At 46.9% G+C, this 27,048-nt stretch overlaps 1 protein-coding gene across 1 annotated transcript in view; it reads right to left on the reverse strand.

Annotated features, from left to right (window-relative positions):
* The window catches only part of LOC119966629 (titin-like), a 159,083-nt gene that overhangs the window by 33,753 nt on the left and 98,282 nt on the right, over positions 1-27,048 (reverse strand). The window contains exons 14-17 of the mRNA XM_038798643.1: positions 23,458-23,835; positions 17,950-18,036; positions 10,759-10,800; positions 6,076-6,189 (exon numbers count right to left, since the gene is read on the reverse strand). Coding sequence (XP_038654571.1) covers positions 6,076-6,189; positions 10,759-10,800; positions 17,950-18,036; positions 23,458-23,835 — 621 coding nt within the window. The remainder of the gene's footprint in view (positions 1-6,075; positions 6,190-10,758; positions 10,801-17,949; positions 18,037-23,457; positions 23,836-27,048) is intronic.

Consider the following 27,048-nt stretch of genomic DNA (forward strand, 5'->3'; position numbering starts at 1 on the left):
TCTTTCTAATGAAAATAATCCTAATCTACTCAACCTCTCTTCATAGCTAGCGTCCTCCATACCAGGCAACATCCTGGTGAACCTCCTCTGCACCTTCTCCAAAGCATCCACATCCTTCTGGTAATGCGGCGACCAGAACTGCACGCAGTATTCCAAATGTGGCCGAACCAAAGTCTTATACAACTGTAACATGACCTGCCAACTCTTGTACTCAATACCCCTTCCGATGAAGGAAAGCATACGGTATGCCTTCTTGACCACTCTATCGACCTGCGCAGCCACTTTTAGGGTACAGTGGACCTGAACACCCAGATCTCTCTGTACATTAATTTTCCCCAGGGCTTTTTCATTTACCGTATAGTTCGCTCTTGAATTGGATCTTCCAAAATGCATCACCTCGCATTTACCCAGATTGAACTCCATCTGCCATTTCTCCACCCAACTCTCCAATCTATGTATATTCTGCTGTATTCTCTGACAGTCCCCTTCACTATCTGCTACTCCACCAATCTTAGTGTCATCTGCAAACTTGCTAATCAGACCACCTATACATTCCTCCAGATCATTTATGTACATCGCAAACAATAGTGGTCCCAGCACTGATCCCAGTGGAACACCACTGGGCACAGTTCTCCATTTTGAGAAACTCCCTTCCACTACTACTCTCTGTCTCCTGTTGCCCAGCCAGGTCTTTATCCATCTAGCGAGTACACCCTGGACCCCATGAGACTTCACTTTCTCTGTCAGCCTACCATGGGGAACCTTATCAAACGCCTTACTGAAGTCCATGTATATGACATCTACAGCCCTTCCCTCATCAATCAACTTTGTCACTTCCTCAAAGAATTCTATTAAGTTGGTAAGACATGACCTTCCCTACACGAAACCATGTTGCCTATCACTGATAAGCCCATTTTCTTCCAAATGTGAATAGATCCTATCCCTCAGTATCTTCTCCAGCAGCTTCCCTACCACTGACGTCAGGCTCACCGGTCTATAATTACCTGGATTATCCCTGCGACCCTTCTTAAACAAGGGGACAACATTAGCAATTCTCCAGGCCTCCGATACCTCCTCCGTGATCAAGGATGATGTAAAGATATCTGTTAAGGCCCCAGCTATTTCCTCTCTCACTTCCACCACAAATCGCTTCTTGGCAACATCTTCATTTATGAAACTCCCAGGTGGGCCTTATCTAGTTCCTCAGGCAATACTTCCCTTCCAGGTCCAGGAGTGACCACCCCCGATTCGCAGAGAATTACACCAACCTCACAGCTAAGCCCAGCCTTTCTCTCGTTGTGAAGCTTCATAGGATTTGAAGCTTGCTCATTGTGCCAATCAGCGGCGTCACGGTAGCACAGCGGTTAGCATAGTTGCTTCACAGCGCCAGGGTCGCAGGTTCGATTCCCGGCTTGGAGTCTGCACGTTCTCCCCGTGTCTGCATGGGTTTCCTTCAGATGCTCCAGCTTCCTCCCACAAGTCCCGAAAGATATGCTGTTAGGTGGATTGGACATTCTGAATTCTCCCTCTGTGTACCCGAACAGGCGCCGGAGTGTGACGATGAGGGGATTTTCACAGTAACGTCATTGCAGTGCTAATGCAAGCCTATTTGTGACAATAATAAAGATTAGAAATTATTATTATGTAATATCATGTTTTTAATCTTCGATAAGAAAGGATGTCGCTGAGTCCATGACTTAATCTGTTGTGCTGATGCTGATAGTGTATCTCGGAAATTAAAGACCATCACAATTTCTTCTTGCACTGGAGGGGGTGGCGTGCTCACAGGTAATGGAAGACAGCTTAGAGAACCTGCATTGTCTATTTGGCCTTTGTTCTAAAGTATACCCATATGCAGAAAGAATCAAAGCCAATGCTATATCCTAGCAGAAGCAGTAGGAGGAATTGTTTTAGCTTCTTTAACAAACCCCAATAATGGCTTATGATCCGTCACTACTGTGACGTGATTCCTGTATTGGTGAAATTTCTTGGCACTGTAGACCACTGCTAAACCCTCTTTTTCAATTTGGGAACATCCCCTCTCCATATCTGAGAAGGTCCTCGATCCATAAACTATGGGTCTTCCTGTCCCATCATCCAACCTGTGGGAAGGTATAGCTCCAATTTTATATGGAGATGCATCGCAGGTAAGAACAAGTTTATTGGTGGGGTCAATATGTACTAAGAGGCACGATGATTGTAATGCATGCTTCACTGGATTAAAGACCTCTCTCTATGTGCCTTCCAATAACACCTCTGAAATTTCCTCAGAGGGGTACACAGTTGACAGTTTGGAATTAATCTCCTGTAATCATTCTGAGGAAAGACTTTAATTCTGTGCAGTTCTTCAGAGTTGGTGCCATGGTGATGGTCTTTACTTTATCCTCCATGGGAGGGCATCCCTGTGCATCCACTCTGTAGCCCAAAGAAGTTACTTCATTTGCCTGAAAAATGCATTTCCCTCTTCTCAGGTTCACCTCTGAATTTTGGAATTTCTTCAGTATTTCCTTCAAGTTTTCTAGATGCTCCTCTTCCATGGATCCAGTAACTGGCACATTGTTAAAGTATACAACAGCCTTCAGTGACCCTTGTAGTAAATATTCCATGGTGCGCTGGAATATGGCACATGCTGAAGAGAACCCTAGTGGTAATCGACTCTATTCGTACAAAACTTGTGTATGTTGACGGCAACATACCTCCAGGACAAATCATCTAGTTCCAGCTGCTGATATACATGGCTCATATCCAATTTAGTGTATGTTAATCCACCAACTAATTTTGCTTACAGGTCCTGTATTTTAGGTATGAGCCATCTATCCAGTTTGGCAGCTCATTTTACCTTTTGTTTGTAATCTCTGCATGTGCAGACGGTCTTGTCAGGTTTGATTGCTGGAACAATAGGTGCTGCCCACTCTGCAATTTGTACAGGTTGAATGATGCCTAAATATTCCAGGCACTTTTTCCACTTCTACATTCTCCAGCATTAAGAAAGGCATGGGTCCAGCCCTATAATATCTTGGTGTAGCTTCTGGCTTCAAATGAATCTTGGCTTGGAGTCTCTTAATCTTGCCCAACTGTCCCTGAAAAACCTTTGGATAACTTCTGATGACTTCGTGCATGCCCCCTCACTTATTTAAAATATCTCTAGCCAGTTCAGCTTAATATGCTGGATCCAGACACACCCTACTAAATTTGGTCCCTGGTCCAACATAACAATGCGTGAAAGGTGAGCTGGCTGTTGGCTACAGACTGCTGGAGAGATAGTCGTTTCCATGGTCTTGATTGCTCTCCCAGTGTACGTGGCTAGCCTGGCCACAGTGATCTTCAGCCTCAAAGGTTTAACTCTGTCTTGCAAATAACAGTGGGCGCGATTCTACGCCCCCCACGACGGGTCGGAGAATAGCGGGAGGGCCTTCCCGACATTTTTCCCGACCTCCCTCTATCCCCCCCCCCCCCCACGGCCGCCCCACGACACGAATCGCTGCTCGCCGTTTTTTTACGGCGAGCAGCGATTCTCCCCTATCCGATGGGCCGAGTTCCCAGGCCTTTACGGCCGTTTTCTCGAACTCAAACACACCTGCTCTCACCGTTCGTGAAAACGGCCGCAAAGTGCCGTTATCGAGAACTATGGCACCGATTGGCACGGCCGCACCACGGCTGTGCCAAGGGTGGCATGGGCCCGCGATCGGTGCAGCGGGTCCGATACCCGCACACTCTTTGTCCCTCCGCCGCCCCGCAGGTTCAGTCCGCGGGGCGGCTGAGGGGCATGACGGACCGCGCATGCGCGGGTTTGACGCATATGCGCGATTACGTCATCCGCGCATGCGCGGGTCGGAGCCGTCCATTCCGTGCATGCGCGGCTGACGTCATTGTGCGCGTCAGCCGCCGTGAGTCTTGGCGGCCGGGCTTAGCGAATGTTCGCTAAGCCCGCGATGCCGTTCTTCACGGGGCCGCGATGCTAGCCCCGACCGGGGGGGTGAATCGGGTCCCGGGAGGGGGCGCGGAGGCTGCCGTGAAACACGGCCGGTTTCACGGCAGCCTTTACGACTCTCCGCATTTGCGGAGAATCGCGCCCAGTGTGTTTGTTGTCTGATGATTATAGCTGATGACCCTGTTTCTACCTCCATTCGCAAGGAACGTCCATTAATCAGCAACAGCTGTGCTTTAGGGGCAAAATGTTCTGTTCTTGTGCTGGGCATGTCCCCATGCTGTGGACTGCAGCTGATTTCTGTGTGCTGCCAGGAATAGGAAGATTCTGCTTGTTCTTCCACCTATTTTATTACAGGCAAATCACTCTGCATTACAAACTCTGAACATCTCTGGGGGAAGGGGAGAGGAATCTTCCGTTGGGAAATCCGCGGTCCTGAGTACACTGCCGGCGAAATGGAGCATCCCGCCAACGGAGAATCCAGCCCAAAGCATGAAGCATTCGCAACAAAGGTGAAACAATAGCACAGATAGAAATAATGGCTTCCAGTTTAATCACCATTATGAAGATTTGGCTGCAGTGTTGGGAATTATAATATTTCAGGATACTGAATCAGGTTGAATCGGACAATGTTACAAAGGTGGCCTGTGTGATGACATGAATAGGTGATCAGAAGTTTATGAGGGGGTTAAGAATGGAACAATCCAATTCAACTTCAGAAAGAACTCGGACCCTCTTTGCCTGTCAATTGCTAAAACCTTGGAACTCGAGCCTCCAGACTAATTCACTCTATGTATCTTCTCCGTGTGGGAAAGATGGGACTATTCTATCATCATCCAACCTGCCCTCGCAAGGAACATTCCAGTTGACTTCTGATTCTGGACTCTGGACACATGTAAAACCCATACTTTATTTTATTGTGGTTGTGCCCTGAAACCTCTTCCTTTTCCCTGATCCCCTGTTTATTGTGTGAGTGTAAAGTGGTGGACGTTGCAAAACCCGTCTCACAAATGTGTGCATGTAAAAATAAACCAACCCTTTGATTTCCATCTTAGCTTGGGTTTGCTGTGCGAGTTGACAGAAGATTGGAACATTTCCAAATGTAAGGGCAGAGAATTGGGGAATCAAGGCAGTTTATATCGACCCCCACAGTTCCCTCTTTCCTAGTACTGGTGCGAGTACTGCCTTACATCACACTCCCTCAGACAGGCAAGTTTAATCTATTTGGACCAAAACAATTGGATCCTACCCTCTCACTTCAAGCTATTCTGCAGCCATGAGGAGTTTTACATTTTGAAGTGTCTGAGGATAATTTACTCTGCTGAAGGCAGTAAATAGACCAAAGCTATTATAATTACTATTAAATTAAAACAGAAAGTGCTTGAAACACTCATGAGGTTTGGCTTAATCCGTGCAAAGATACACAGCACTGTAGAGGAAATTTGGTCACTAATGACTTATTTGCACTGTATAGAACCTTAGTTAGGCCACACTTGGAGTATAGTGTTCAATTCTGGTCGCCACACTTCCAGACGGATGTGGAGGCTTTAGAGAGGGTGCAGGAGAGATTTACCAGGATGTTGCCTGGTATGGAGGGCATTAGCTATGAGGAGAGGTTGAATAAACTTGGGTTTGTTCTCACAGGAACGAAGGAGGTTGAGGGGCAGCCTGATAGAGGTCGACAAAATTATGAGGGGCATAGACAGAGTGAATAGTCAGAGACTTTTTCCCAGGGTTGAGGGGTCAGTTACTAGGGGGCATAGGTTTAAGGTGCGAGGGGCAAGGTTTAGAGGAGATGTATGAGGTAAGTTTTTTACACAGAGGGTAGTGGGTGCCTGAACTCGCTGCCGGAGGAGGTGGTGGAAGCAGGGACGATAGTGACATTTAAGGGGCATCTTGACAAATACGTGAATAGGATGGGAATAGAAGGTAAACGGACCCCGAAAGTGTAGAAGATTTTAGTTTAGACGGGCAGCATGGTCGGAGGGCCGAAGGGCCTGTTCCTGTGCTGTGCTTTTCTTTGTTCTTTGCTCTTTGCACAGATCAATGCTACAAACCCAACACAAATGGTGCTCTTAACTATTACAAAGTTAAAAACATAAATAAATATCTTGCAGATTGAAGAATATTCTGTTTCTATAACTTACGCCAAACTCTGCAATAATCCTCCATTTTTGAAAGCTTCTTCATTCTTATCCTGTCCATCTCTCCCGGACTATACCAAGGGATAGTATAAGAGACCGGAGGTGGAACCGGGCCAGCTGTCATTAAACAGAGAACAAAATAAAAACTGGAGCCGACAGCAATACCCCACTTAATTGTTCAGTCCCCATCCCCACCAGTGGCATAACGGGGTTCCTGCCATATAGTCATGGGAACCCCATTCTAATACATTAACATATACTTAGACTCCCCGCTGTATCATAACCATGTTGGTAAGTACGGCCCTCATGGTGAAGAGCATCATTCCGTACAATACCCTGGCACTGCCCCCAGAAATGCCCCGGCACCTCCAGTGGGCCATGCATGGGCAGTGGCAGGGGCAGCACCCAAGCAGTTTCAAGGCAGCAGTGCCAGGGGGACGGCCACAGCTTTTGGTAGGAGAGTGTCCATGGGGGCAGTCCAGTGTCCATGGAGAGATTTTATGTGTGCGAGCTTTCGTGCCCGAAAGAGGGGGGGGGGGGGGGGGGGGGGGGGGGGGGTCAGTTTTTAACTTTCTTGGGCTCCCTTTAAAAAAAAAGGTGACCTGATCTGTTAGGAGCTGAAGTTGCTGGCATGATGCCATGAGATACGCTTCTTCAATTTTCTTTCAAAGTACTCAGAACTATGGCAGAAAAAACCCAGCAAGGCAGCCAGCGGCTTATCTCCGCTTTTCCTGCCGGAGAAAACATTTTTAAAGAAAATCAGAAAGTTCCACCCACAGTTAAAATTAATCTTACAATACATTCCTCAAAAAACCTCACTTGGTCACACCCTAAAGTAAATACTTTCCAGGCAACACTCCTTGATAGATGCTTAATGTTTTAAATCCAGCAAAAATGCTATTTCTGTAGTTAAACTAAATCACACAAACTCCCAACCCCGCATCAACTCTGCTGTGGAAATCCAAGAAACAAATCTGCTTTCTTAAACCCAAGACTTTTCTGGTTTGAATAGATGGCTGATTCATAACTTTGCCCAGCACAGAGCTATTCCCAGGAGGTCTTCCCTGCACAACCAACACAACTCTTTCCTTAATGATCCTGTTTTTATTTCCCAAATTATAAATCTGTTTCATGTTTTTTCTTATTGTTTTCCCTTTTGTGTCAAAGAAAATTTAATAAACTTCACTTATTTACATATGAAACCTTTGCAATCTGTAAAAGCCGTACTTCCTTTTGAAATTGAACAGTTGAAAAAAATCAAGTCCATCTTTCTCTCCAAATGCAAAATTTCAAACTTTACTTTGTTACTTATAAATCACTTCATTGCAAATGCACACATTTAACATTTTTACTCCTTTCATCTTTCAATTCTCCCACACAAGCTGACTTCATTAATTGTACTATTCACACTCAAACAGACACACATCCTTCTTTACAGAATAAAACAGTATTCCCCATAAATATATATATTTTAAAACCTGCCTTCACCACCTCTTACGAAGTTTGTTTCAAACACCAACCTCCCTCTCGGCAAATAAAATCCTCACATCACTTTTGCTTCTTTTGCCAATTATTTTGAATCGGTGCCCTCTAGTCTTGAGGCTGTATTGAGAGGAACAGTTCTCATAAATTACCCTGCCTATACTCCTCAGGATCTTGCATGCCTCTATCAAGTCTTCTCTCAGACTTCTGTTCTCCGAGTGAAACAGACCCAACCTCTCCAATCTATCCTCATAGCTACAGTTCATTATCCCTGGAATCATTCTTGTCATACTCCTCTGTATTCCCTCCAATGTCTTCACATCTTCTTCAAGTATGGCACCTGGAACTGAATGCAGTACTCCAAATGAGGCCAATTTGTGTCTTATACAAGTTCAACAAATTACCTCCTTCCTCTTACAAATTACCTGCTTCCTCTTATACTTAGTGCATCTAGTAAATAATCCAAGATTCTATATGCTTTATTAGCTGCTCACTCAACATGTCCTGCCTTGTTTAATGACTTACATACATACTGGATCCTCAACTTTCTGACCCATGGACGACATTCAGTAAGAATAAACAACAACTCTTCCTCCACGATAGTCCTCCAGGGCCCCGCAAGGCTGCATACTTAGCCCCCGCTATAATCCCTATACACATACGACTGCATGGCAAAATTTGGCTCCAACTCCATCTATAAGCTTGCTGATGAATATAGTGGGTCAGATCTCAAACAACGATGAGTCAGAATAATACAGGAGGGAGATAGAGAACCTAGAGCAGTGGAGTAACAACAACAATCTCTCCCTCAATGCCAGCAATACTGAAGAGTTGGTCATTGACTTCAGGAAGCAAAGTACTGTACACACCCCTGTCTGCATCAATGGTGCCGAGGTGCAGATGGTTAACAGCTTCAAATTCATAGGTGTGCACATCACCAAAAATCTCTCCTGGTCCACCCATGTCGATTCTACAACTAAGAAAACACAACAGTGCCTATACTTCCTCAGGAAACTAAGGAAATTCGGCATGTCCACACTGACTCTTAACAACTTTTACAGTTGCACCATAGAAAGCAACCTATCTGGCTGCAGCACAACCTGGTATGGCAACTGAAATGAAAATCGCTTATTGTCACGAGTAGGCTTCAAATGAAGTTACTGTGAAAAGCCCCTAGTCGCCACATTCTGGCGCCTGTTCGGGGAGGCTGTCACGGGAATCGAACCGCGCTGCTGGCTTGTCTTGGTCTGCTTTCAAAGCCAGTGATTTAGCCCAGTGAGCTAAACAGCCCCAACTACTTAGCCCAAGACCACAAGGAACGCCAGAGAGTCGTGAACACAGCCCAATCCATCACACACACCTGCCTCCCATCCAGTGGGACCCATCTACACCTCCTGATGCCTGGGGAAAGTGGGCAGCATAATCAAAGACTCCTCCAACACTCACTCTTCCAACTTCTTCTATCGGGCAAGGGCAGGTTTAGCACAGTGGGCTAAATAGCTGGCTTGCAATACAGAATAAGGCCAGCAGCACAGGTTCAATTCCCATACCGGCCTCCCAGAACAGGCGCCGGATTGTGGCGACTAGGGGCTTTTCACAGTGACTTCACTTAAGCCTATTTGTGATAATAAGCGATTATTAATGTAGGAGATACAAAAGTCTGAGAACACGCACGAACAGATTTAAAAACAGCTTCTTCCCCGCTGTTACCAGTCTCCTAAACGCCCCTCTTCTGGACTGACGTGATTAATGCTACACTCCTGTATGCTTCACCTGATGACAGTGTCTAGGCATTTACATTGTGTATCTTATGTTGCCCTATTATGTATTTTATTTTTATATTATTTTCATGTACTAAATGATCTGTTTGAGCTGCTCACAGAAAAATACTTGTCACTGTACCTCGGTACACGTGAAAATAAACAAATCTAAATCCAAATCAAATGCCTTTTGAAAATACATATACCCTACATCAACGGTGTTACCCTCATCAACCATAAGACCATAAGTTAGGCCACTCGGCCCATTGGGCCTGCTCCGCCATTCAATCATGGCTGATATTTTTCTCATCCCCATTCTCCTGCCTTCTCCCCATAACCCCTGATCCCCTTATTAATCAAGAACCTATCTATCTCTGTCTTAAAGACACTCCGTGATTTGGCCTCCAGAACCTTCTGCGGCAAAGAGTTCCACGGATTCACCACCCTCTGGCTGAAAAAATTCCTCCTCATCTCTGTTTTAAAGAATCGTCCCTTTAGTCTGAGATGATGTCCTTGGGTTCTAGTTTTTCCTACAAGCGGAAACATCCTCTCCACACCCTCTCTATCCAGGCCGCACAGTATCCTGTGAGTTACAATAAGATCCCCCCCATCCTTTTAAACTCCAATGAGTACAGATCTCAAATCCTCAACCGTTCCTCATACAACAAGCTCTTCATTCCAGGGATCATTCTTATGAACCTCCTCTGGACCTTTCCAAGGCCAGTACATCCTTCCTTCAATACAGGGCCCAAAACTGCTCACAATACTCCAAATGGGGTCTGACCAGAGCCCTATATAACCTCAGAAGTACATCCCTGGTCTTGTATTCTAGCCCTCTCGACATGAATGCTAACATTGCATTTGCCTTTCTAACTGCCGGCTGAACCTGCACGTTAGCCTTAAGAGAATCATGAACAAGGACTCCCAAGTCCCTTTGTGCTTCTGATTTCCTAAGCATCTCTCCATTTGGAAAATAGTCTATGCTTCCATTTCTCCTTCCAAAATGCATAACCTCACACTTTTACACATTGTATTCCATCTGCTACTTCTTTGCCCACTCTCCTAGCCTGTCCAAGTCCTTCTGCAGCCCACCTGCTTCCTTAATACTACCTGCCCCTCTGTTATCACATCAAATAACTCCAGCAAGCTAGTTAGTCATGATTTTTCCTTATGAAATCCAGGCTGGCTTTCCTTAACTATCCTGCACTTGTCTAAGGTGCTACTGGTTTTGTCCCTAACTAATGCTTCCAGAGTTTTCCCTACCACTGAAATTAAACTGACTGGTCTGTAGGTTCCAGTTATATCCTTGCATCCCTTTTTTGAAATGGGTGTAACATTCACAATCCCCAGTCCTCTGGCAGCACCCTTGGATGCATTCCATCTGGCTCTTGTACCTTATCAATTTTAAGTAAAGGTAGCCTTTGTTACTTATCCTGAAACTTACTTGGACGATCAAATGGAAGTGGACAGACGTCAGGTTTCGCAGCTAGTAGACAAAGAATAAAAATAATGCAATGAATAATTATTCCCAATAACATTGGTTGAGTCATGTCAGGTGATACAATGCAAAACATCTGGAATAGGAACCAGACACATTTTGAACCCTCACACTTCTGCTTTCAACATACGCCAGACTAATCTGCTTGCAAGAAGTGGGTTATCCATTAGATATGATAATCAGACTAATGCCTTTAATTTAGAAGTAAATTGATGAAAATCTAAAGAGGAAAGAAATGGTGAAATGGAGATTTGGAATACTGCCTTGTAAAGGCCTTTCTTGTTTATTCGCTTATTTTCCATTTATATTACTTTGACGTTATGATTTTTGATCCATCGTTGTTTAATAGACTTATACATTTAAATTAAGGAGAGGAAGTTAGGAACTTAAAAGTTACAAAATAGTACACTGTGCTATGAAGATTTAGCTTTTGTACAGAAGAACCCAGACCTGCTGCACACGGCAGATTGGAGGGATTTGGTTCAATTGATTGGCTGGTGGCCCAGGATACAGAAAGGCACATGGACACTGAGAGTAGAAGCTGTGCATTGCTCTCACTCTCTCCAACAATGCTCCCTGCCTGTTGTTTCCCATTCTGCAGAGAAACCTTGAGATCCTGATGAATCCACAGTGAAAACCATTCCAGACGGAAATAAAATACCCCATCCAACTGGAGGCCAAGGCTAAAAGAATCCAACTGTAAGTCGCCCACCTGAAACAAAGACTTTCACCCTTTTACTTTTCGTATTGTTTTAATTTACACCCCTCTTTCCCCTCTGTGTTTGTGGGTCTTGTGTGTGCGTGTAGAGGGTGAGGCCAGTTAAGAAGGGGGGAATTAGAAATGAGATAATAGTTAACCAGTTGTATTTGTTGTCTATTTAATTATAGTTATTGTTATTAATAAAAATTTACTGTGTTTAAATTTACAAACCTGAGGCGGGATTCTCCGACCCCCCCCCCCCCACCCCCGGCCGGGTCGGTGAATCACCCCGGGCCGGCGTCGAGCCCGCCCCCGCTGTGTCCTGAATTCTCCCCCCACCCCCACCCGAGATTCAGTGGGGGCGGGAATCGCACCGCGCCGGTGGGCAGGCCCCACGCACCGGTCGGCAGGCCCCCTGCGGCGATTCACCAGCCCGCGATGGGCCAAAGTCCCGCCGCTGACTAGCCTCTCCCGACGGCGTGGATTAAACCACCTCTCTTACTGGCAGGATTGGCAGCGCGGGTGGGTGCCGGGGTCCTGGAAGGGGGGGGGGGGGGGGGGTTGCGGGGTGATCTGGCCTTGGGTGGTGCCCCCACGGTGGTCTGGCCCGCAATGGGGGCCCACCGATCGGCGGGCGGGCCTGTGCCGTGGGGGCACTCTTTTTCTTCCGCCTCCACCATGGCCTTCACCATGGCAGAGCGGAAGCGACCCCCTCCCCTGCGCATGCGGCGGTATGACGTCTGCAGCCACTGACGCTCCGGCGCATGCGCGGACTTACGCCGGCTGGCAAAGTCCTCTCAGCCCCAGCTGGCATGGCGCCAAAGGCTGTTCACGCCAGCCGGCAGAGTGGGAACCACTCCGGCGCGGGCCTAGCCCCTCAATGTGAGGGCTTGGCCCCTAAAGGTGCAGAGAATTCCACACCTTTGGGGCGGCCCGACGCCGGAGTGGTTCACGCCACTCCAACACGCCGGGACCCCCCGCCCCGCCGGGTAGGGGAGAATCACGGCACTGGTGACTGTAGTTACTGAGCAGCCAAAGACCAAAGTCTTTAGGGATTTTCTAAAACTTAAGAGTTAATTTCAATTGTGTAGCGACTCCGGGTCAAAGGCGGCTGGAATTGACCACGCACTAGCCCAGGATGTCATCACATACTTAGGGGGCACAGTTCTCTGACGGTTTGGGTACAGTATAAAGTAAAGAGGCACCAAGTTTGTAAAGGTATAACAGGATGGCTGTGGAAGCTGCTAAGGCTTTTCTTCAGGTGGAGGACTTGCCTTTGGTTTATTTACAAGGGCTTTGAAAAAACAAGCTAATTGAATTGGCAAATGAATTAAGAGTAGAGATGCCAGCCCAAGCTAAGAAGGCAGATGTATATGATATATTAGTTGAGTGCTTGGGTCTGTTAGAAATAAGGAGCAAATGGTCCAAGTCGTGTCACAGCAAAGATATTTTCTGGTGGGGAAATTGAGAGAATTTTGTTGCAGCTCAAGCATGAGGGGGAATTAAAAAGAATAGAAAAACAAATGGAGATGTGGGGGGGGGGGGGGGGGGGGGAAGAGAATTGGAGATTCAAACACAGAAAGAGCTTTTCAAATAGAAATTGAAATGATGAGATTGGAATTAGAGCGAGAGGAAAAAGCAAAAGAGAGTTCCACCTTAAGCACTGAAATGAAAAGGGAGCTGCCAAGAGCTGGAGGGGAGTTTAACCCTAGAACAGAACCCAGTGGGGATATGTGGGCTCTCCCAAAACTTGAAGGAAAGGAGGTAGAGTCATTTTTTATGATATTTGAAAAAATAGAACATATTGCTGGAAGAAACTATCCTGGACACATTCCAGAAATTTACTGCCTTTCTGATAGGTACTTGTCTGTCTGTCCCAACCTATGTGTAAGTTAAAATCCCTCAATAATACTACTCTGCCTTTGCTAAACACTTGCCTAATTTCTGCACTTATACAATCTAACACTTCAGAGCTGCTACCAGGGGCTCGATAACAACACCCATTATAGTTTTAAGCCGTCTTTTTTTCCCTCATCTCCACCCATATAGTCTCCACTGAATGTTTCCCCCTCAATTCATCCTCCTTCACCACTGAGGCGATAGTATTTAGAATCCTTTAAAGTAATCCTTTAAGCTTTCCTTTTAACATCCACAAGACTTAAAAACATAACCTTTAACAGGAGCACATCACATTAATGTCAGTACTGACTGCAGTTACTAGTTTTAAATCACCAAAAGATCGATTTACAGTTTTTAGATTACAGAGACTCATACACCTTCTGGCTGTGACTGCAGCTATCCAGCTCTGAAAACGAAACTAAAACACACCCTACAGCAAACAGCCTAAAACGAAAGTAAAAAGCTGACAGACAGCCCAGCTCCACCCACTCTCTGACATCACTGCACTAATAAACACCCATTTCTTAAAGGTACTCTCACTACAGATACTTATATACACACCCATTTATAAACACCCATTTCTTAAAGGTACTCTCACTACAGATACTTATATACACACCCATTTATAAACACCCATTTCTTAAAGGTACTCTCACATGACAAGACAGACATCACCATTCCCTCATCATTGTTGCATAAAGTTCATAGAATTCTGGAATTTCCCATCTAATGTTTCTGGAACATCAAGGTTAGTGCTTGCTTTAATATGGGTGATAGAGGTCTCAGATGATAGAAAGAAGGAAAATAGAGGCTTATAAGCCTAATATCTATCATTGGAAAAATACTTAGATCCATTACTAAGGAAGTAATAACAGAAAATTTAGAAAATAGTATTAATACAATTATGCCGTATCAATATGAAAGAGAAATTGCATTTAATTTATTCATAGATATCATAGATATCATATCATAGATATCATAGAATTTACAGTACAGAAGGAGGCCATTCGGCCCATTGAGTCTGCACCGGCTCTTGGAAAGAGCACCCTACCCAAGATCAACACCTCCACCCTATCCCCATAACCCAGTAACCCCACCCAACACTAAGGGCAATTTTGGACACTAAAGGCAATTTATCATGGCCAATCCACCTAACCTGCACACCTTTGGACTGTGGGAGGAAACCGGAGCACCCAGAGGAAACCCCCGCACTCACGGGAGGGACGTGCAGACTCCGCACAGACAGTGATCCAAGCTGGAATCGAACCTGGAGCTGTGAAGCAATTGTGCTATCCACAATGCTACCGTGCTGCCCGTTCACGTTATTTCAAGAAGTAAGGGTGGATAATGGACAACCAGTAGACGCGGTGCATTTAGATTTTCAAAAGTATTCAATAAGGTGTCACATGAAGTGTTACACAAGATGAGAGTACATGGTGTCGGGGGTAACTTATTATCACAGAGACAATGTCCGCTTTAATGAAGTTGAGAGTTGGCTATCTATATGGGTAGCACAGTAGCATAGTGTTCAGCACTATTGCTTCACAGCGCCAGAATCCCAGGATCAATTCCCGCTTGAGTCACTGTCTTTGCGCAGTCTGCACGTTCTCCCTGTATCTGCGTGGGTTTCCTCCGGGTGTTCCAGTTTCCTCCCACAAGTCCCGAAAGACGTGCTGTTAGGTGAATTGGACATTCTGGATTCTCCCTCGGTGTACCCGAACAGGCGCCGGAATGTGGCGACTAGGGATTTTCACAGCAACTTCATTGCAGTGTTAATGTAAGCCTACTTGTGACAATAATAAAGTTTATTATTATATTAATCACTTTGATGAAAGAACTGAATTGTGTGGCCGCTGAATTTGTAGATCACACAGAGAGGTTGGATTGCAAGTTGTGAAGGGGACACAAAGGGTGAGAGGTGCTTGTAGTTACAGTAAGCAATGAAGATAAATGGTACAGTGGCCTTTATTGCAAGGTGCATGGAGCTGTACAAGGCATTAGTGAGACCGTGGGCGGGATTCTCCATTGCCCAACGCAAAAATCGTGGTCGGCGATCAGGCGGAGAATCTATTCTGATGCCGGAATCGGGGCCGGCGCCGGTTTGACGTTCGTTTGCGATTCCCAGCCCCTCCAAGCCAGCATCATCGTGATGCGCGCCGCGCACAGTCGCAATGTCATTGGCGCCTCATCGGCCGGCCCACCCGCAATGCTCCGCCCCCGATGGTTCGGATTTCCGACGGCGTGGGAAACGTGTGGTCGGAGCCGGCATGCCGGCTGTGGATTGTGTCCAATGCTGCCACACTCGGCTGGGATCCATGCCACTGGCCAGGGGGGAGTGTCTGCTCGGACCGGGGGTATGGTGGGGGTTGACCAGGGAGTGGCCATTGGGTAGGCTGAGTGGTGACGGTTTGTGGGTTAGGTTATGCGCACAGCCGATGCTATATTGTACGACGCGACTGGTGCAGGCCGTCAGCCTTGCGCATGCGCGGCCTGGGACCTGGCCATTCTCCAGCCCATTTTGCTGCGATCCACGGGCGTTTCCCGTGGTACTGGTGCTAGCCCTTCATCAGTGCCAGAATTGGCGAGGGGTTTGCGCTGATTTGACAGCCGTGAAACACCACGGTTCCCACACCGGCGTCGGCACTTAGCTGCAGAAACGGAGAATTCCGCCCCATATCTGGAGTAATGTGCAGGGATTTGCTATGCATACTTAAGGAGGGATATAATTGCGTTGAATGTAATTCAGAGAAAGTTCATTTCGCTGATTCCTGGGATTGTTTACAAGGAAAGGTTGGGTGTACACTCATAGGAGGTTAGAAGAATGAAAGGTGATTGAATCCTGTCAGATTCTGAGGGGGGCATCCACAGGGTGGATGCTGAGAGAATGTTTCCCCTTGAGTGGGGAGTCTAGAAATGAAAACCCGATTTTAAAATGTTTATCTTCCATCTCAGACTGAGGTGAGGAGGAATTTTACTTCTCAGATGATCATTGCACCTTGGAATCATCTTCCCCTGAGGCTGGGTCATTGAATATATTCAGGGCTGAGTCAGGCTGATTTTTCATTGACAAGAGAGTCAAGGGTTACCGGATGGAGAGGGGGTGCCAGTGAATCCCTGGAGGGAGGTAAGTAATAATAAATAATAATAACCTTTATTATTGTCACAAGTAGGCTTACATTAACACTGGAATGATGTTACTGTGAAAAGCCCCTAGTTGCCACACTCCAGAGCCTGTTTGGGTACACTGAGGGAGAATCCAGAATGTTCAATTCACCTAATAGCACATCTTTTGGGACTTGTGGGAGGAAACCGGAGCGCCCGGAGGAAACCCACGCAGATACAGGGAGAACGTGCAGACTCCGCATAGACAGTGACCCAAGCCGGGAATTGAACCCGGGTCCCGGTGCTGTGAGGCAGCAGTGCTAACCACTGTGCTACTGTGCCACCCCTTGGGTGTGAGATGGGGGTCATAGGGAGAGAGAGTTGCCAGCAGGGTGGGAGGTAAGGGGTCAAATGCATTGTTTCCATTGCCCCTCATCCCACCTAAACCCTCAATTGGACACAGTGTGCCTCTGAGTGATGGACACTCCAATGGTAGGTCATTGGCAAACACCAGCTTCATTTGCAACTTGGCCTCCAACATGGACAGGATTCAACCAGCAGCAGTAGGATAAGTGAGTATTTAAAGGCCTAAATTAGCCCCTGGCTGGGAAGGTCTTTATGCCATTGACCTTATCTGAAGGTGTGGGGAGGGTAGCAAGTTTGGGGTGGGGTAGGAGTTGGGTGGCGGGCTACTGAGTGGATCATTAAATTTAGTCCAAGATCTCAAACTAGTTCAGTGCTAGACTCACCGTCACCTCTATGGGCAACTAGCAATTGGCAATGTATATGTGGCTTCGGTATCATGTGCACCCTGGGAACTAATGAATAAAAAGGAATCCAGATGAACCATTGCTGATGCTGGAAATCTGACATTGAAAATACCAGAAAATCGCAGCATTTCTGGTAGCATCTGTGGAGTATGAAATACAGTTAATATCTTGAGTGGGGTTTTTTTTATTTGTTCATGGGGCGTGGGCATCGCAGGCTGTGCCAGCATTTATTGCCCTTGAGGGGCAGATCAGAGTCAACCACATTGCTGTGGGGCTGGAGACACATACAGGCAGGTTTCTTTCCCGAGAGTGAACTAGATGAGTTTTTACGACAAACAGGTTTTATGATCATAATTAGACATTTTTAATTCAAGATTTTTATTGAATTTAAATGTCACCATTTGCAGTGGTCGGATTTGAACCTGAAACTCCAGAGTACTCTAGGTTTCTGGTCCAGTGACAATGCCACTACGCCACTGCCTCCCAACAGGAGCGCACAGCTCCGTTTGTACTCGAAACGTTCACACTGTTTCTCTCTCCACAGATGCAGCCTGACCTGCTGAGTTGTCCTCCATTTTCTGTTTTCAATACTACCGTTATTACCATCTGAAGGAAGGTGACTGATATTTTGCCACTTACCCTTTCACCAAGCGACTGAGCACCTACCTTTCTTAAACTTTCCTGGTGGTGGAGGTAGAAGTTTAAATCCTCTCAGATTATCATCTCCAGGCCGCCGAGTGTCGGGTTTTAAACCTGACAATAAAAGATAACTGAAATCACTGGAATATCAAAATAACCTAAATACTGATAAGCAACCAAAAGATTGAACCTGGTCTCCGTCCAGTGACATGAATAGTGACATTTTCCTTACAGCAAAAAACCAAATTCCTTTGCTAGCCAGTAAGCTGTCCGTGCATTAGCAACACATGCACAGGTCTCAACCTCATGATTATAGAGCCAATTATCCCATTATAGAGCCTATTCCGTCTCTTGCATCCTCGATGTACCATTATCTATTATAGCTCATTCTTTCCCAGAACCATACATTTATGGAAGTGCTAAATCTCTGCCTAAATGCGGGTTCCAATGACTGGGGACCAAGGGCATATAACAACAGCTGGTTTAACTCAGTTAGCTGGACAGCTGGTTTGTGATGCAGAGGGAGGCAAACAGTGTGGGTTCAATTCCCCAATTGGCTGAGGTTATTCATGAAGGACCTGCCTTTCCAACCTCACCCCTTGGCTGAGGCATGGGGGGGGGGAGAATCGCGGGGGGTGCCAGAGCGGCCCTCCCGCGATTCTCCCACCCGGCGTGGGAACGAAGAATCGCGCCCAAGGTGTCCATAAAATTTAGGGTTGCAACCACCTCACCGGTCGTGGTGGTCAACATAGGGCCGGTCGATAAAGGCAATCATCTCAGTTCAGCGGCATTCACTATCTGGGTTCCTGATTCATGCTCCAGAGAATACTCATACGCAGCGAGCAACAAAGCCCAGCGCTGGATCCGTGTGGAAGCAATGGGCGGTATTGGCTTATCCTCTCTGAAAAGTCCCAGCAGAGGCTTGTGATCAGTCACAATAGTGAAGTGGTGGCCATACACATATTGGTGGAAACGTTTCACCGCAAAGACCACTGTCAGGCCCTCCTTCTCGATCTGCGCGTACTTTTTTTCCACTGCAGTCAATGTGCGGGAGGCGAAAGCTATCGGCCGCTCGGTCCCGTTCTCCATCTTGTGGGACAGGACGGCCCCAATACCATACGGGGATGCATCACTTGTGACGAGCAAAGGCTTTCCAGGATCATAGTGGGTTAGTAACCCAGACAACGACAATTGTTGTTTTACCCGCCGGAAAGCGGTTTCTCGCGGCTGACCCCAAACCCAGGTGTGATTCTTCTTTAGCAGAAGGTGCAACGGGGCCAGTGTAGTTGCCAGATTGGGGAGGAAGTTTCCGTACTAGTTTACGCGGCCAAGAAACGAACGAAGATGAGAAGTGTCAGTCGGGGCGGGGGCCTGTTGAATCGCGCGCACCTTCTCTGCGATGGGGTGCAAACATTCGCGGTCCACCCGATAACCCAGGTAGACTACTTCCTTTGCCTGAAAGACACGTTTTGTGTGACATAAACGGACTCCAGCCTCCGAAAAGTGTCTAAGGACAGCCTCCAAATTTTCCAAATGTTCCTGCTCCAACATCCCTGTGATCAAAACGTCATTTAAGTAGACAGCACCACGTGGTAAACCTCTCAAAATGCCCTCCATAACACGTTGAAAAATAGCGCAGGCAGAGGATACTCCAAAGGGCAAACGTGTATATTCATACAGGCCCCGGTGTGTATTAAGCGTTATATATGGCCGGGAGGCAGGGTCCAGCTCCAACTGTAGGTAAGCGTAACTCATATCTAATTTTGTGTACGAGAGCTGGTCTGCGAGCTTTGCTTAGAGATCCTCTATGCGAGGCATTGGATATCGGTCGAGTCGGGAAGCCGTATTCACTGTCAGTTTATAGTCGCCGCACAAGCGAACTGTGGCATCTGGCTTCATTACAGGTACAATTGGTGCTGCCCAGTCAGCGAAACGGACGGGCCTGATGATACCCAAGGTCTCCAAACGAGTGAGCTCCCCTTCTACCTTCTCGAACAAGGCGTAAGGCACTGGGCGCGCCCGGAAATAGCGCGGCGTGTCTACTGGTTCGACTTGGATACGGGCTACGGCCCCTTTTATTTTTCCCAAACCGGGCTGGAATACATCTAGGTATCGTCCTAGCACCTCAGTCAACCCTCCAGAAACTGTTTGGAGGATGTGCTGCCACTATAACCGCAAATGGCACAACCAGTCCCGACCCAACAGGCTGGGCCCATGGCCGTGCACCACGATAAATGGGAAACGTCCCTCCTGGCGTCCATAAACAACAGGGGTCATCGTAGTTACTGCAATGTCCAATGGTTCCCCCGTGTAGGTGGCCAACCTGGCCTGTGTGTCGGATAATGTAAGGGTCTGTATACCCTGCTTGATGCGGTCGAATATCCTCTGGGCGATCACGGAGGCCGCTGCGCCAGTGTCTAACTCCATCTCAAGCGGGTGACCATTGACCCGTACTGTCACTTTGATGGGGGCCACACAGGGAGCTGCCACACAATGCAGCTGCAGGCAATCATCCTCAGTCTGCACACCCTCTGGAGTAGTCGCCGCAGGTTCATCCAAATGAAAGGTACGGCCCCTGGGCTGGCCGCAGTTTCTGTCGGAACGACGGTGCCTCTGGCGCCCCCAGGACCGGCGTCCGCGACGGGGTCAGCGCCTACAAGTCTGACACGGACATGGCTCCTCATCCATTGGTTCTGGAGAAGGCTCCCTTCGGGGAGGAATGTCCGACGGCCACTGCCGTCGATCCGGACATCGCCTCTGCCAAGGTACCGCAGGGTTGCGGGGGGATGCTTTCGGACAGAAGGGGTTGCGCCCCAAGGCATGCATCTCCATTCCCTGTAGCTCCTGCACTCCCCGTTCTGTGCTCTCTCGGGACAATACTATTTGAATGGCCTGTTGAAAAGTCAATGTTGGCTCGGCTAACAACTTTCTCTGGGTTCACAAGTTCATCAAACATTTTGGTGTCCGGCGCAGCTGGGTACGTCAGGCTCCTAATCACCCCCAATATATGCGGGCCGCAGGCGGTGAGCAATATGACCACCTGGCGCTCGTTTTCTGTGATGTTGTTTGCCCGGAGATAGTAACGCATCCGTTGTGCGTACTGGTTCCAGCTTTCCAGCGCATCATCAAAAACATCCAAACATCCATACAGAGGCATGGTGTAATAGAAAGCAACTTCCAACCTGTATCCAACAAAAATCTTCAGCAGTGTCGAGAGCTATTCACTTTAACCCTCGTCGTCAGTTTTGTGAGGGCCACGAAGATTCCAGCACAAGTTTTCAGGATACAAAGAAATAACATTTATTTACAATAACGTATATATACACAACAGCAGCAGCAACTTTCCTTGCTGCTCATTCCTCTCTCTCTGCTGGTTCCAAACTGGCCAGCTCTATTAATGCAGGGAGTCTGCTAATGATTTCTCTGCCCCCCTCATTGGGGAGCTCATACTCCCATAGGATTGTGGGATTGTCATTAGTCCCCAGCCAGTGGTAAGCAGGCAGGTTATAACACAGGTGATTATTTTCAAACCACCCAGAGTACGAGTTGACTAACACTAAATACTGTTTCCAATTCCATTCAAACATGTCAGCCACCATAAATGACCATGGAAGGTCCAAGACCTCAGGTAAGCATAGTGGTTCTTTGGCTTGATGCGGCTTGAGTGCATTGCTAGGTGCACAACTGGATACTTCCCTCCCCATATCAGCATAGATGGAGGGCCAATAAAGGGATTGTTTTTCTCTATAGCTGGCTGCTTCCAAACCTTTGTGTCCTTGTAAAGTTGCTGCATGTAGTAGCTCTGAAATCATTGCGCACGCAGTATTAGTCCATCCTGCAAAGTTAGTTCATCTCTGATGGTGTCGACTTTGCAGAGTTCATGGGGAAACTCCCTGGAGGACTCTGGCCAGCCCCTCGTAATGGTGTCACTGCACCCTTGGGTAAGCGAATTTCACAGATTCACAACTCTTTGGGAGAAGTAGTTTCTCCTCAACTCTGTTTTAAATTTGCTACCTCTTATCCTGAGACTATGACCACTTGTTCTCGAATATCCCACAAGAGAAAGCATCAGCTTCACGTCTACTGTATCCATACCGTTTATCATCTTGTATATCTCAATTTGACCTCCCCTATTCTTCTAAACTCTTGAGAGTATAGGCTTAAACTGTTCAATCTCTCTTCAGACAACAAACCCCTCATCTCTGGAATCAACCTAGTGAACCTCCTCTGAACTGCCTCCAATTCCACTACATGTTTCCTCAAATAAAGGGATCAAAACTACCGTATATACTCGCGTATCATTCGATCTCGCGTATCATGCGACCCCTAAATTTTCGTCCCCAAAACATGATTTTATGCTATACCTCATGTATCATGCGAGTCACTTTTTTGGAAATTAATTTTGGAAACTAAAACTTCCAAATGGTATCATTGTGTGTGGTTTCTGCAGAGTGGATTCTGCTGTGAAAGCTGTTCGCGATTCGAACAGCTTTCCAGCTGGCTTTACTAGCGTCGTTCTGCCACTTGACGTTTCCATTCATAAAAACATGAATGGAAACATCAAGTGGCTGAACATCTTCCCAACAGAAAAAACAGCAAGTAAAACACCCGCGAATTTTGTATCTCGCGTATCATGCGGCCCCCCAAATTTAGGCTACAATTTAGGTGCTCAAAAGTTGCATGTTACGCGAGTATATACGGTATGTATAATACTCCAGGTGCGGTCTCACCAATGCCTTCTATAGTTGCAGCTACACTTCCTTATCTTTACACTCAATTCCTTTCGCTATAATTGCCAACATTCCATTCACTTTCCTTATTATCTGCTGTACCTGCATTGCTAGTTTTCTGTGACTCATGCACAAGGACACTCAGATCCCTCTGCACCGGAGCACCCCGAAGTCTCTCCCCATTTAGGTAATAAGTTGCCTTTCCATTTTTACGACCAAAATGGATGACATCACACTTCTTCATGTCAAACTCCATCTAACACATTGTGGCCCACTCTCCGAACCAATCGATATCCATTTGTAAGATTCTTATTTCCTCATTGCAACTTACTGGCCCACCTATTTTAGTGTCATCTGCAAATTTGGCTTTAGAACCTTCTTTCCCTGTATCCAAGTCGTTAATATAGATAGTAAATAGCTGGGATCAAGAACTGAACCCAGTAGCACCTAATTCCATCTTGCCATCCAGAAAAAGATCCACTTATCCTGACTCTTTGGGTGAGATTCTCCGACCCGGGGGTCGGTGCAAATCCCGCCCCGACGCCGGCTGCCGTATTCTCCGGCGCCCATTTTCGGGCGGGGATCATGCCACATTGGTCAGGGACCATTGGCAGCCCCCCCCCCCTGCAATTCTCCGGGCCCGGATGAGCCGAGCGGCCGTCCGTTTCGGTGAACTCCGCCCTTGGTCTGAGCGGGAGATTATTTACAATGCTTTTTAAAATGACGGCAGTAGCTGCAAGCAAATTATTCCCGTTGCCAAAAATGGATTGAAATAACTCTAAATGTTTTGATTTTCATCACTTACCAGTTTCTGCCTCTTCCTTTTCCCTAGCTTTTCGCATTCTCTTCCCCTCCTGTCCAAACTTCAATAGATTTTGTACGACCTCTTTCAGTTGTTCTTTTACTTGTAGGTGCAGCTGTTCCAACATTTTTAGGCGCTCGCTGATTTGCGCTTTCTCTTCTTCTGTCATTGATGGGCATTTCAAACTCTCCAGCATGTCTTGAATTTCCACTTGCTGTTGGGCAATCATTACCAAATGGTGGTTTCGAAGCGTCTTCAGTTCAATCCATTGTTTCCGTTTCATTTCCTCCTGTGCGTTCTGTCTGTCTAAGAATTCCGTCAATTGTTTCCCTTGTTCAGGTGTTTGGAAGTCGCTAAAGTCAAAACCCAAGTTCTCTTTGCCTGTCGATAAATAAGCAACAGGAACAATTACATCAAAACTATATCAAAAGAAATTCCAAATACAATATAGTACAGCGAAGATGAGCGTGAGGTCAGGTGTAATGCCTGGATCTGGTATGTCCCTCTTGTAGGGTCTATGAATTGGATTCAATTTGAATTTGAATTGGTTTTTGGAGCAGGCAAGGAGCTGGATTAGGGGTTCGCTCCTGTCCACACTGAGCTTCGGCTTTGGAACTCTGATAAAGTAATATAATACAGCAACATGAGATCAGATTGAGGCCGGAAGTGACGTACAAGGAACTAGATGTGCAACAAACTGACCCATGTTCAAGAAAAACAAAAAGGAGAGAAATAGGGCAGGATTTATCAACCACCCCGCCGTGTATTTTTTTTGGTGGGGGAACTTGTTGTCAATGGGATTTAGTTGACAACAAGTCACATCCCTCGTCGCCAGGAAACCCGTGCACCGGCGTGGGACTGAAATTTCCCACCAACAGAAACAGCCAATAAATCCTGCCCATGTCAAAGCTTGAAGTCAATTAAATGATTAGTTGGTGAGTATTTCTCTTTTTCTGTCTCTAAAATAGGTCATTTATTCAAAGTAGGAGCTGGGAAATATAACTTTAGCAATTATTGGTACAGCACATAGGTCTTAATCAGAATAGTTCAGACAATGTATCGACCAGATTCAAAAAGAGGGAATTATTCAAGAATGTGGAGCTGCGACCTGCTGTGTTCAATCCCTGAAGAATGTGGAAGTTTCAGAACACATTGTGCGCATTGGAGATCATCTTTGTAGGAGGTGTCTCCGGCTGCTTATGCTTAAGTTCAGGATTTTCAAGCTGCTTGTACACCTGGAGTTACTGCACAGCATCAGGGAAGCTGAGAGTTTTCTGCATCCTCTGTTCAATGACCCCAATGCAGTACATATTGAGTAGAGGATATTGGCAGCCATCCGAAGAAGGAAGAGGCAGGATCTCAAACTGTTAATAGGCATTGGAGGCTGCTGGTCGTCACAGTCCAAAGATGAGCTGGTAATGTGGATTGGCTATGCTAAATTGGCCCTAGCTGGAGTTATGGAGATAGTGTGGAGTTTGGTCCCAGGTAAGGTATGTTTACGGAGGTTTGGTGTAGACACAATGGGCCGAATGGCCTCCTTCTGCACTATAAAGATTCCATGTCTTCTTGAAGGAGTGCAATCCAGACCCTGACACTAATGGACAAAATACTGGACAGGATGGAACAGTGGAATAGAAATGTGCTGGGTGAAGAAAAAATTATAATAATAATAATTTATTGTCACAAGTGAAAAGCCCCTAGTCGCCACATTCCAGCGCCTGTTCGGGGAGGCTGGTACTGGAATTGAACCCACGTTGCTGGCCTTGTTCTGCATTGGAAGCCAGCTATTTAGCCCACTGTGGGAAACCAGCCCTTGCTACAGTGGGCTCGATTCTCTGCCAGCGGGATTCTCCAGTGCGCCGGCAGTGCACCCATGCCTGGGGATTTCCCAGTGCCTTGGGGATGCCCACAATGGGAAACCCCATTGGCCTGCTGGCGGACGGCGGCGGGTGGGCAGCAGGACGGAGAATCCCTCTCATTCTGTCAGAAAAGTGAGGTTGGGATTGACTGACGAGCTATCACACATTTTAGGCCTTAATGGAACAGAAATTAGAGATTGACCTATGTTAGAGAAGATATATGGTGTAATTTAACCATTGCATTGCGCCCGCCGCAGATCTGGGCGCGCCGGTTAAATAACGAGAAAGGCCAAAATCAAGGTTCACACCAAGCGCAATTCAGATGGCCATTTAACCAGCCCACTCTCAATGGTGAGTTCCAGATCACACCCAAATATGGCGGGCATATCATTAACCCCAATTTACATTAATTCCAATCTTATTAGCGAGATTGATGTCGAATGTAACAGCCTCGTGGGAATTAACCACCTCACCTGCGAGAAATCATGTGGGCGTGATTTAGCACTCCTTTATAAAAGAATGAACCTGGCGTAATGGCTGCTGAGGGGAACTGAGGAGGCGAGTAACCATTTCCATTTTCAGGCCAGCGGCTGAACAGCACTGACGTTGCTGCCTCAGTGCTTGTGGGGTGTGGGGGATCCCTCATGCTTGGTCAGGAGTCACCCCTGGGCTGGGGGTGGGGGTGTTAGTGAAGGGCTTCTCATCTGTGAGGTTGTCAAGCCATCTTTAAATATTGTGGACATGTACAACAGGATCAACTACAGCCGCTGCCTTTCTGCGCTACCAAATACTTCCAGGACAGAGCCCTATTCTTGGTTCTATGCTAAAGGTCACTTTAACTCCCTTTGACTGTGAACGGCCTCTAGCGTTCTCACTGTAGGCTATTGCTAATAAGGACTTGCCGTTGTTTGCTTTGTGAGCACTTCACAGCTTAAATACCTGGAGGCTGTTGCTGCTGTTTCCTTCCTTTTCTGTAGACAGGAGTAAGGAAAGGAAGGATGGTGAGATGGTCTGCTGTCTGGTCTGGAGAGGGGGAAGGGGATTATTTCTCTCTTCTGGTGTGCTCTGAGCTGGGGTGATTTTCCAGCTGAGGAAGCTGTGTGAGAGGGAGAGAGTGGTGGATTGATCCGAATGAGCGGTGAATGCAGCTTGTTTCTGCTTGCAGTTACAGCTGCCTGGAGGCTGTGCATTTGTTTGCTGCTGCCCCTTTGTTTCTGTGGCATGGAGTAAGGAAAGGGAGGATGGTAAGGTGACCAGCTGTCTGGGCTAGTGAAGACAAAGGGGAGCTCTTTGTCACTTCTGGTTTGCTCTGGATAGGTGCGTTTTTCCACTGCTTTTTTTTAAAAAGCTTTTCCAATCATTAGCGTGGCCAATCTTCGTACCCTGCACATCTTTAGTTTGTGGGGGAGATAGACCCACGTAGTCAAAGGGAGAATTTGCAAACTCCACACAGGCAGTGACCCGAAGCAGGGATCGAACCCGGGTCCTCGGCACCGAGATGCAGCAGTGCTAACCATTGTGCCACTGTGCCGCCCTGCAATTTTCTACTGTTGAGGAGTCCACTGCTGGGAGCTGCAGGAGGGCGAAAGGAAAGTGGGTTGCTCTAAGTGAGAAACTTGATGAAGGTGTGAAAGAAATATATTTGAGAATGGGTTTATTCAAAATGTGGTGAGTACTGCATGTCGACTGGCACATTGTCATGAGTCAAACACACTGGGCATCGAGGCTGCCTTCA

This window comes from Scyliorhinus canicula, chromosome 5 (genome assembly GCF_902713615.1).
Source record: "Scyliorhinus canicula chromosome 5, sScyCan1.1, whole genome shotgun sequence".
Taxonomy (NCBI): Eukaryota; Metazoa; Chordata; class Chondrichthyes; order Carcharhiniformes; family Scyliorhinidae; genus Scyliorhinus; species Scyliorhinus canicula.